This window comes from Rattus norvegicus, chromosome 8 (genome assembly GCF_036323735.1).
Source record: "Rattus norvegicus strain BN/NHsdMcwi chromosome 8, GRCr8, whole genome shotgun sequence".
Classification (NCBI taxonomy): Eukaryota; Metazoa; Chordata; class Mammalia; order Rodentia; family Muridae; genus Rattus; species Rattus norvegicus.
Genome location: NC_086026.1, coordinates 51391535 through 51404075, shown reverse-complemented (window position 1 = coordinate 51404075; position 12541 = coordinate 51391535). Strand labels below are relative to the sequence as shown.

Here is a 12541-nt window from a genome sequence, read left to right as displayed (position 1 = left end):
ACTATCATACCTTGTAGGACTCCTAAAGGGAGAGAATGGTCAGTGATGGAAGATCTCATTGACCAGGAACCTCCCCCCAACCCCTACCCCGAAAAGCAAAAACAAAGGAGGAAAAAAATCCTCCAAAAAACCCCCCAAAAAACAAAACGGAAAAAAAAAAACAAAAAACAAAACAAAACAAAAGAAAAGAAAAACAAAACAAAACAACAAAACAAAACAAACAAACAAAACATGGAGGCACTTGCTGCAAGACCAGGACCATCATGCAGCCCTCAAATGCTGCCTGCACACAGCCCTTTTCTGTGGGGATCTTCAAGGCTCTTTTATATACATCATCTCACCTTGTACTCTGTCTTGAGAGGTGGGTAAGAACTACCATCTCTATTTTTTGGTGAGAAAGCAGAAGCTCCAGGGAGGGCATTCAGCTTAGTTCCCATAGCTAGAATTGGCCTTTTGACTTCAAAACTCAGTGTGCTGTCTTTCTCCTGTGCCCTGTGGTTCCGCAACCCACAGTCTCCTGGTGAGCTGACTCCCCACCTAAGAATGGCTTAGAATGTAGATAATGATTAGAGAGGAAGGCATCTGAGGAGTAAATTAACCGTGTTCGAGCGTTCTTGCCAGTTTTATAGCATTGAAATCACAAATCCAAATCAAAATGAGCGAGTAGCCGGTCCCGCCCTACTAATCCTCCCTCGAAAATTGCCACCTGAAGCTTAAGCCAGGGAGGGGTTCGCAGGGGCAGACCGCTTTGTCTTCCACACAACAATTAGAAGACACACGGGGTTGTTTTCTGCCGAGACTCTAACTCACACAAGACGCTTCTCATTAAAGATAGCTTGACAAACAACTAACGATCAAATCACATGCAGGGTGTTCTGACTGTAGGCTACTCCTTTAGGTTTCTCAAAGATGGCAGAAGTGCTGAGGACCCCTGAGTGGGTTCCCATCCCGTAAGGTGGTACTAAATAGGTAGGGCTGGTCTTGAAGGGCAGCGGGCACTGGCAATGGTTCAGTGGCTTTGTTCTCCGTGGCTCAACAATGACAGCGAGTTGGAGGGCAGAAAGACATCTGACTGGGGGAGGCAAAGGGTTGTGGGAGGGTGGGAGACTGCAGAACCTCATGAGCTGGGCAGGGAGAGGTCTGGGAAAGACCTATGGGATGGAGTTAGGGCAGGAGAATGCTGGACTGAGGAGGGTGAAGAGATGGTGGCCTTCTTTCACAGGTGTAGGCTCAGTTTGAGCTCATGGGTATAGAGACTAGGAGGGAAGTCTGTGAACATGGTGTTGGCACCTTCTCAGCTTCCGGCAAGAGTCTTATGCTGCATCAGCCCCCGTGTAGCAGGAGGGCTAGCTGTTTCAGTGATAAAACAAGAGGGTGGCTTTGCTTTGCGAGAACTGTTTAAGGCTGAGCTAAAGCTCAAATGCTGCACTGACTGAACAAACGGACTCCATTGACAAAGGCCTGAGTTCCTCTCAATAATATAATCGACTCTTAAAGGCACCCTTCTCTTAACACTACCACAATGGTAATACATTTCAACCCCAGGGACAAACCCAGGTCAGATCAAGACAGCTTCTGGCTGCTGCCCAAGGCCGTGGAGATTGAAGTGGGGAACTAGATTAAGCTAACTAGAATGAAGATGAGTGACAGAACTAAGCTACTGGCTTGTTGAAGAGGCAGAAAGTTGGGGGCATGAGATGGGGGTCTGAGAAAGACCACCCCTTCCCTTCTTTAAACCAATGGATTCAGCAGCACAGCTCTGCCTTCCGTCATCTCAATAACCAGGACCTGAGTCTGGAGAGACATAGGATGAAATACAGGGTAATAGTTAACTGCTCCCAGCAGCTGGGGAAAAAATGTGTAAAAGCAGTTATAGCCTGGCTCTTGGAGCTGATTTTAAGGTGCATTAAAAGGGCAACGCTCCCCCCACCCCCCGCATCTGTACAGGTGTGGTCTTTACAACATTTACAATTAACAGTGTGTAGCTGAAGGGACACACTCTCTTCTTAGCCCTGAGAAGAGCTCAATGTTGGGACACCTTAAGGGACCTTAAGCAGGAGGTAGGGCCCTGGGTCATGCCTAGAGTGGTCACCCAGGTGTGGCAAGTGTAGCCTAGGTTTTACTGCTTCTGGGCAGGGTGTTTGTCTGATGTACTCTGCTGGACACAGGGGTAGTTCAACTTGATCAAGGGTAGTTTGAGCCGTGGCCACTTCAAGTACATTTCTGTGCCATAGTTGAAACCATGGAAGTTTCACAAACCCGGAAGGTTCATCTTGACTTTTGTTGTTGGTGTGCTAAGGGCTACTTTCTGTGGTTTGCTTTCCACTGGCAGTGGACATGAGGCCAAGGCCCAGGAAGGTGGTCAAACGGGTGCACAGGGTGCAGAGGTTGACGGAGATTTAGGTTGACCAGGGTACCCCAGGAGCCCGGGGAGTAGCTAACTCAACCCAAAGAAATAGAGCACGGCGCCCACGCAACTCTTCACTGCGGCACGGAGGGCAAGGTGTGCGCGCGGGGACCACGGTGCCCTCAGGCGGGCGCTCCCTGCCTTGACTTCCCCATCCCAGGGGGCGGGGCCGCAGTCGAGGCGAGCAGAGAAAGTGCGCGAAGGGGCCGCGTTGCGAGCACACACGTGACGGTGCGGCGCAGAGCGGGACCCGGCGGCGGCGGTGGCCGTGGCTGCCGTGGCGGGCGCAGTGGAGCTGCCCGGACGGCTTGGAGCCCCGGGAGCGGCGCGCGCGGCCCCGGCCCCGGCCCCGCGCTGTCCCGGCGCGCGCTGCACATTCTCTCCTGGCGGCGGCGCCACCTGCGGGAGCGTTCGCCCGAACATGGCGACACGGAGCAGCAGGAGGGAGTCGAGACTCCCTTTCCTATTCACCCTGGTCGCTCTGCTGCCCCCCGGGGCTCTCGGCGGGGGCTGGACGCAGAGATTGCATGGTGGCGGAGCGCCCTTGCCCCAGGACCGCGGCTTCTTCGTGGTGCAGGGCGACCCGCACGAGCTGCGGCTGGGAACGCACGGGGATGCCTGGGGGGCGAGCCCAGCGGCCAGGAAGCCACTCAGGACGCGGCGGAGCGCTGCTTTGCAGCCCCAGCCTATCCAGGTGTATGGACAGGTGAGCACTTCTGCAAGCCACCTCCTTCCAGCCCCTTTCTCTCCCAGCACTTCCTCACCCCCGCACCCATCCTTTGCAGTCGCTTCCCAGGTGCTGGCACCGCTCAGGGACTTCCTGGCTGGCATGTTTGTTTCATTTCTTTTTCTTCTCCTTTCCACTCCGTACATCACATGAGTACAGCCGTCAGCACTCTGGTCGCATAGATCTTTTCCTTCTTCTTGCCGATTTTAGCAAATATATTCCAGGTAACTCGAAGGGTGCAGCGCCTCTCTTCCCTAGCCTGTATGCAGACAGACCAGTGTAGTTTCCGGCAGGTTTTAGAGGGGTGCAGCATAATTTTTACATCTGGATAAAAAACGGGCATACCCCTTCACCCCCATCCCAACCCAGTACCATCCTTTGGCATCTGGGGGTGAGAACCCTGCAGTTGTAAAGCACTTAAGCAGAATTGCAGAGGGGGGATTCCCACGTTTATCCTCATGGACCCTTTGAGAGGTGGGCAACTCTCAAAGCGTCACGATTGTCCCTTGTGTACCCAGCAGATGTACATGTGCCTGTGAGCTCGTGAATATCTGTATGTAAGGCTGGATTATTTTCGTTGGGAGTGTGGCATACCACCCCACCCCCTTTCCTTGCCACCCCTTCAAGGTGATGGCTTTATTTTAGATAGAAACTATCTCTTATGACACTCGGGATTTGAGAGTACTGCAAGAAATTTGCTGGACTTAATGTTCGTTAAAGGATTTATTTCTATCCAGGCAATGGGTTTATTAGGTCATAAGTAACACACATTTCGCTCATGGCCCCCACTGACTGCTAGGGATGGCAAGGATGTCCCTTAGTATCAACGCTGAGGGGATTAATTTGCCGGTGTTATTGTCTACTCAGAAGCTCCCTGTCCTTCAGTTAAGATTGACATCAGCAAAGCTAGAAGGTCGGTGGGAGAGAAAAGGTGGGCCCAATGGAGGTGACCAGCACAATCACATCCCAGCGAGACTGTTGCTTTCCAAAGTACAGATTGAGTGATTAGCCTGGGTTCTGCCTTTCCTCACTGATTTTGGCTATAGCAAAAGTCTTCCTTCAGGCCATACACAGAGTTAAACGATCAACTCCCGGAGCCAGAAAGCATCTCATAAAACATGCTGCCCTATTGTGTTGTGTTTTGAGTGAAGAAATTCAAGCCGTGGGAGGTGCGGTGACTAGTCCAAGGTCACATAGGGAAGGGCTGTTAAGTGCTGTAGTTCTCACCTGCCTGGTCTCACTGACCTTTGGGTGCTGGGGGTCACCTTGTCTCTGCTCAGCGCTTCCTAAACATCCCCTTTCCCAAATAAAATGTACATGGTTCTGAAGACAGCGGGATGGTGGTGTGTGTGTGGGAGTAGCTGACATCTGTCCACTACCAGACCACCTGGTCCTGGGCAGGAATGTATACTAGGTGACCTGTAACTGTGTGTGTGTACTTATGCTTTGGTGCATGTGTGTGCATGCATGTGCATGCGTGTGCGTGTGTGCGTGTGCGCGAGTGTGTTCAGGGCTCAGACTACTGAAGCCCACCTGCCCTGCTCTTGGGCCCAGATCCTTCTGCCCCCCTTTTCAACCCCATCTGAAACTTCCTTCTTGTGATTTGGGCGTCAGCAAGATTGCTCTTGGCAGGCATGGCAGCTTGGAACTGCCCAGGATGGGTCTCCCCAGTCTGCCTGGCTCTGCTGTGCTCCTAAGCTGGTGGGCTCTGTTTGGAAGGAGTGAGGAAACCGTGGCCCTGGATGCTCAGGTCCCCTACAGCCTAGGTTTTGGTGGAAAGAGGCACCTTCTAGTCTCTCCAGCATTCATGCAGGTGCTGTTTACTTCCTCCTTCCTTCAGCTTTGCTGTGTGAAACTCTCCCAGGGATTTAGAGCAAACTAGAGATGAACTCTGTTCTTGTTGGGAGCCACTCCAAACACCACCACCACCCCCTCCCTGTGCTTCGCTTTCATGTCTCCAGGCCAGCCAGACTGGTTCCATTGAAGGATGCAGATCCAGCCAACAGTTGAACTCGGAATGAGGAATTCCCACAGAACAGTGAGGATCCCTCCTGTGCCTTTCCTCACTGGGGCTGGCTTCCTAAGCCTCATTGCCTGTTGCCGCAGACTAATGAAAAATAGCGTTAACCTTCACAGTTGAGGAGTGGACTCAGACAGAAGGAAGAACTTTACGGTGTGGCATTTCTGCCACAGACTCTAACCTGGTGCAGGCCCTTCCGACTACAGGCTCAGGGAGCAGTGGCTGAATGGCTTGAGGCTAATTGGGGCTCTGGAGTAATGCATATCTCTTTGGAATCACCTTGGTAGCAAGGATGGTTAGCTGCCTCTGTTGTTCCTGGGACTCATGTATGAATAGTGCCTCCACCCCCCCACCCCCCAAATGCAACCGTGTTGTTAATCTGTATGCTCGTTTGAACTCTTGCCCCGCACCAAGTTATATACATTCCCTTCGATTCGTAAACCCAAAGAATTGCAGTGAGCAGTTGTCTGAAGGGGATGTGTTTTCTCAAAACGAACAAACAAAAACTTGGGCCTTCTCACCCTCTCCCTGGCTTCCACTTCCATCCCTAACAAAGGTCCCCCCTACTCCTTCACCCTCACCAGAGCACCTAAATCTCCCTGTCCCCAACTATCACTCCATGTCCAGGGCCTCACTCAGTCTGGTAAGCCTGCCAGTGTTGGGTCAGGGCTGGCTGGGTGTGCACAGGTCTGCTGGTTCGTTTACAGTGATCTCCCCCAGCCCCTTCAGGGGGGACAGAAGGAAGGCTTTGCCAGGGAAGATTTGGCTGAGAAAAGAGGCCGTGTTGGCATGTCACGTTGGATTGCCTCTCTCTTCTTTTACCCTCCTCACTTTATGGAGTAAAGGTTTTGTTATTTTTGACTATATTCCTTCTTAGGATTTTCTTCCTTGGAAGCTTTTCTAATGTGGGGAGGCTGGTCCTGACACGATCACCCAGAAACACATCTTTAACAGTAGAGACCAACAAACAGAGCAGATATTAGGGCTTTTCTACACAAGTTCAAATTTTACAAGGAAGGCCTATTCTTTAAAAGGTCCAATTAAAGATGGAGAAAGCAATAGTTTATAAATATATAACATATTTCATTATTATTGACAATATTCATCAATGAATGTATTGATAATAATTATCCATAATATTAATGATTTGATACTATATAAACATTTAATTAATTTGTATATTAAATTGTTTTGCTTGGGGGGGGGCTGGCTTAGCCCATGCTGGCCTGAAGCTTAGCATAAAACCCAGACTAGCCTCTCACTGGTGCTCCTACTGTCTCTGCCTTCAGAGCCGACTGTGCTGCCGGGTTCAGTCCCTAGTTCTTGCCACACTGACTTCTCGCCTGCTCTTTGCAATCATTCTTGCTTCGTGCTCCTCCCGAAGGTCCTCCTCAAGTCCTCTCTCTGCTTAGAGAACCCCTTTTCTGTTTTCTTCAATCCTCCCAGGCCCTTAGTATTTCCAGCTCTGTGGGAACAGTTCTATGCCTGCTTGCCCCCCCTCACTGCCCTGGGTTATAATTAATGCCTCATCTCCCTCTGTGCGCCTCCGAGGGGCCAGGATTTGCCCCGTTTCTGTGCTTCACTGTATGGGAGACCCTTGCTAACCATCTGTGGGCCAGTTTTCTACCTGGGAGAAGAGGCGTAGGGAGTAGGGAACACATTAAGTTATGTAAAGTTATTTATAAGCAGGAGCTAGGGGAGCCCACAGACTAAGTGCTTTGACTCACTCCATGGTGCTGAAGCAAATGGGACGGCCCTTTGGGAGCGTAGCCCTGGTTTTTCTGTGCTATCTGGGAGTTAATTCGAATAAAGACCTAGGGTTCTATTTTTGCAGCGCTCTCCCCTTTAGGGCTCTCCTACTGGTTTTTGCTAATGGTGTTTTTCATTTTTGTGGGGGTGGGGGTGGGGGTGGTCGGAGACCCTGTGGGTGGGGCACAGAGCCCAGCAGGGCTTACAGGTTCATTTTGCCGGCAACGAGCTCCCTGTTCATAATTCTTGCATTTTAGAGGACGGAGAGGATATAGTGTCCTGGTTTGAGACTAAAAACAAGGTGTCCATTACAACACGAGGGCCTGGGACAAAAAGGCCTCCTCTGGGGAAAGAATACTGTTTGGTTTTAGATCACTCTGGTGCCGATTCTTACACGATATACTTGCTTGGGAAAGAATTGGCCGGTTGATCCTGCAGTTAGGATGCTTGACCTGTGGGCTTCCAGACGAAGCCGAGAAGGCAGCAGGTTGGCTGTGCCAAGCCGAGTTCTGCGTCGGTGAAGACCTGGTTGGCCTCTTGGGTTGGTGAGGGATGTGACCTCGAAAAACCTCTCCTAGTTGCGCCTGGATTTCTTCTATTGAGCTCTGGGCTGTGCCTGGCACTGTTTGGTTCCTCCATCGGTAGACGAGAGACTAGAACAGTGGAGGCTTTGAGGTGTAAGGGGCGGAGAAAAGGGGCCCAAGGAGAGACACTGAGAATTCAAGGCGTGGGAAGAGAACCTATCCTCTGAGCTTCCTTAGCCTCCAGCAGATAATGCCTGCTAACAAAGCCATTGTGTGAAGGAATGTGTGGAGACAGGTGAATCCTTTTGAGTTCTCCCGCATCACAGGGCTCAGTTGGCAATGCCTGTTGCCAGGCGTCTGTTACGATTTCTTTACAGAAACGTAGCATGAGTGCGCACACAGCCGAGTTATCAGCGGCCTTCTCTTACCTGCAGCCCTCAGTGTCACGAACCATGAGGTTAATTTAAACTCTCAATACATTCGTGGGGTAGCGACCATGGGTGGTTGGGATGTCACTCGAAGTGTCACATGCAAAATAGACGATTGCTCCTCTTCCAGGCCAGGTGTAAGAGCGCCCTCCCTCTTCTCTCCCGTGGGCCAGAAGTGCCCCCTCCGACCTTGCAGAGGATTCAACAGTCTCTAGAGGAGTGGAACCTCACTTTGCAGGGACATCAGGATACAGGGGGCACGTCACAGACCTTAGCTTTGCGTTCCTTCTGACACTCTTTCCATCGCAGTCTGTAAAATGAAGTCAGTGCTTTTGCTTAGTAAATTGCTTTGAGACCTGGGTCCTCGAGGTGGATCCTAACAGCACCGCACGTCCCGCAGCAGCCGGGAGCAGCTGTTCTTGGAGCCTTGCATTGTTGACTGGAGTCTACTTCCGTAGAGATCACAGGCACGCTCGTGGCGCCTTCCTTACTCCAGGGCAGCCATAGAGCAAGCAAGCCCTGTCCGGTCCATTGTGGAGAGAGGCAGGGCTAGTCTAATATTCTGAAAAGCATGAAATTAGACAAACTAATTTTATTTGCTTTTGCATGTCTATCTAGTTTCTCTCTTAAAGCATCAGTTTACCTTCTGAATGTAAGTTTGCTCAGGTGAATGTTAAACGAGTTTGCCTTCTCCACGTCACCGATAGGGGAAGTGGTCCTATAAATCTAATCCAGGAAAAGTTGGCGTGTATCATTTACAGTATTTGACAATTATGGATAATTGATGGTTGATGACACAGAACCGTTCTAAACCTGGGGTGTTATGTGGACCTTTCTTTCATCACCCCCCCAGGGTTGAGTTTATATGATGGGAAGGAGAGTTCTGTCTCCTTGAACTTGAACATTTAGGGGTTGGTATTTCTCTGGGAATCGTCTGGGGTTCCAGGGAAGAGGTGTTTTCTTTGTCGATGAAGAGCGCGGCCTTCCTGCACATTCTCTAGGTAGGCCGAGATCCGCTGGCGGATGGCACATTCAGTCCAGCCACGTACATGCAAAAATCAATTTCCCCCAGTTTAAAATGAGTCACAGTTAATTTCGACCTAATTTATTGGTTTATCGACTTGCGAACCTCGGGCCTTCGAAGAAGTGGCCTGGGTGGCCCTTTAGCATCCGAGCAGCTGATGGTGCCAAAAAAAGCAGGAAGAGCAGGGTGGGCTGCTGCTCGGGGTCAAGATGTGGGATGTCCTATGTTCCTGGGAGATGCTGGGGGCTGGAACTGGAAGACAGCAGTGCTGTGTGCACAGTAGAGTGGGCTCTGTGAGCGTGGGACTTGGGGACAGGCAGAATTGCAATTGTGAAATAAAGAGTAATTAAAGAATCCAGGTGTCCACTGGGTAATTTTGTGTGTGTGTGTGTGTGTGTGTGTGTGTGTGTGTGTTTCTGAGGACTGAACCCAGTGCCTGGTGCATGCTAAGCACATGCTTCTCTAAGAGATAGATCCTCAGCCACTGGTAATAAAATGGCGACTCCAAGCCCCATCACTGCTGTTAGCAGAGAGCTATCCGATCCTGTGTTCTGGCCTTGTGACCCATCTTTCCATGGAACACTGCTGAACAGGATCTTCCGCAGTGTTGAACATCTGTGCGTTCCCTGTGTCTTCGAGGTGAACCATGGGTAGTGTGCCTGAAGAGCTGAATTTCTCTTCATGTAGCATTAATGAATTTGAAGCTTAATAGCACGTGGAGGTTCTGGCTGTTGCTGTCCTGCCACCTCTGTTAAGTGGGAGGAGGCCCAGGCATCCGAGCTGTAGGCACCTTCTGTTTCACCCAAGAGAGAGGCTAATCATAGACAGAGGAAGTTGAAAACAAGAGTTGAGCGCTTTGAACAAACCTTAGGTCCTGGAGGCTGCTGATGGCTAAGTTGTAATGGCTAGGACGGGCGGGCTGCCTGGGCCACTGTAGAGGACAAGTGGACACTGTTCATTTGTGGGGTTTGCCTCTGCACAGTCGCCCCCTTCATTCAGTCCCTTGGAAGGCTGACCCTTCAGAAGAACTCTTTAAACCTGTGTGCCTCTTTTCTTGTGCTGTTAATGGTGAGGCAGCCTCTTTGTCCCTGTCCCCCACTTCCTGTGCTCTTACTGACTTACCCCAGTGGACCCGGGTCTGTCTTTCATCCCTTATACCCTTCAGGCTGGCACAAAGACAAACAATAGAAGTGTGTGGTCTTCGTCAGTGTACTGACGCTCCCCCTCCTTCCTTGCTGGTCCTTTAACGTGCCATTGCTGCTGCCGCCGCTGCTGCTGCAGGCTCTTGGCTTGGAAAATCGGGACCCTTCAGGATGATTTATCTGCAGGCCCCTGAATTAGATTAAAAACACAGCTAAGAATTCTCAGAAAGGCAGGCTGATGTGATTATATCCCAAATCTGAGTGGCAGACAAGGGCAATAAAAAGACGTAGGATATCAAATGCGGTTTGTGCCATGTAGAGACCCAAGTACGACCCCCCCCCCCTTTAAAAAGAAAAGAAAAAGAAAACAAAAACAAAACACCTGAGGAGGACCTCAGGGCTTTATTTACTTTGAAAGAAGACTTATCTGTGGTGTGGACAGCTTGCCCCTCAGTGCTGACTGAAGGGAGGCCTGGGGAAGTTGGTTAGAGTAACTTTTATGTGGAATAAGTGGGTTGAGCCAGTGACGGTTGTAGGACTCTAAATTGCTTCATCTTTCATCCCCTTTGTAAGCTGAGGGATGGTGTCCCACACACGGGCCACACTCGAACGCATGCACACATACACATACACACACACACACACACACACACGAAACACATATATGCACATGTACACACATGCCACACACATATACATAAAACACACACATCCCCCCCACATATGTGCATATGTACATATGCCACACACACATATATGGAAACACACACACACAAAACACATAGACATGTACACACGCACACATGATCCCATGTACAACACACACACAAAACACACAGACATGTAAGCATGCACACACAATTTCACAATATAACATACACACACACAAAACACACACACACAGATAATCACCTATACAACACACACACACACACCACGTACATGCATATGTACACATGCCACACACACATATATGGAAAACACACACACACAAAACACAGACATGTACATACACACACACACACACAGGATCACACAGACATGTACAACACCCACACAAAACACATAGACACATATGCATACACACACAATTTCATAATACAACACACACAGACATGTACATACACAAACACAGGATCACACAGACATGTACAACACACACACAAAACACATAGACACATATGCATGCACACACAATTTCATAATACAACACACACACACATACACACACGCACACGCACACACACTATCAGGAGCCACTTGGAAAGAAGTTGACTCAGAGTCTGTCATCCTGGATGCTCATTGGCCTGGACCCCATGGAACCTTGCTTGTCTGTTAACTGAGATTTTCGTGGCAACGGAAGCTTAACAATCCTGAGACATAGGAAGGTCAAAACTGGCCTCCTGGGTCCAGGTCAAGGATGTTAGAAGAAGGGACCCTTGATTCTAGGTAGTGGGGACAGAGTGGAGCTGGGTAAACTATCTGGAAGGTGAGGCTGTTTGAAGGAATTTGAATATTTGAGACCTGTGCCCAATTAATTGAGTAATGTGACACCATACCTAAAATTTACCTCATCTGTGTATATTTAGTTCCCTGGAAGTCCCATATTGAGTAGTTATAAAAATATATCTTGCAGTTAACTATGCATGGGGGTTTGCTGGAATTGGCAAGGCATGCCGGGGTGGAGATGACAGGGTAACTGCAGAGACCAAGCTGGAGGAGAAGCATTAGGTGTGCCTAGGCGAAGTTGGGGAGAGGCGAACAGGCTGTTAAAACAGAGTTAGAGTTCGGCAAGCAGAAGAGAGGTGTGGCCAGCTCCTGTCACCAGGCTGAGCCTCTGGTAGTTGCAGGCCATCTCCTGTTACTGAGAACTTGGCCTTCCTTGCCTTTTGGGGGCTCAGCTGCATGTACCTCTGGACTGGTCGTCTTGTGTGTGTGATTCTTTTTCAGTGTGGAAAAGCAGCTGGCGATGGGGTCTCAGGGTCTTCTGCTCTGGGATGACAGGCTTAAATCCTGTGCCTTTGGGGTGAGGACCTTGTTAGGGAGTAGTGTCACCTCAGTGTTGACATCTTGGGAGCTGGACTTTGGGCTTCCCCACCTTCTTAGCCTTGTTGTCAAGCCTGGGCGAGGCTTCCCGAAAGTGCCCACAGCTACTAGTTCAAAAGTCAGTGTGGTATGTGTTGTCTTACAGTTTAACACACGTCACGTCTTGCTCTTCGGTTCCAGGCCTGGTGATGCCAGTGTTAAGTTTTTAATGTGGCGCCATGCTGTAAAGAATGGCTGATTTGGGCAGAAAGTCACTGGGGCGAGAAAATGAATGGCACTTTTGGAGGTCAAGGTTTACGAAGCACATCCATGGTTTATATCTTCTTCTTGCAACAGCTCCGTGAACTTGGGAAGACTTACTGCTCCTCTCCATTCCCAGGATATCCTGTAGCTCAGAAAGAGAAGCGGCTTTCCCCAGGTTGGGCAGCTAGTGAATTGTGGAGACCAAGACTCGAACCGAGTTTCTGATTTGTT

At 50.0% G+C, this 12541-nt stretch overlaps 1 protein-coding gene across 2 annotated transcripts in view; it reads left to right on the top strand.

Annotated features, from left to right (window-relative positions):
• Positions 1-2617: 2617 nt before the first annotated feature.
• The window catches only part of Sorl1 (sortilin related receptor 1), a 162746-nt gene continuing 152822 nt past the window's right edge, over positions 2618-12541 (top strand). The window contains exon 1 of one of the 2 annotated variants that reach the window (XM_039081046.2): positions 2618-3113. In XM_039081046.2, coding sequence (XP_038936974.1) covers positions 2829-3113 — 285 coding nt within the window. In that variant the 5' untranslated portion in view covers positions 2618-2828. 2 annotated transcript variants of the gene reach the window in all.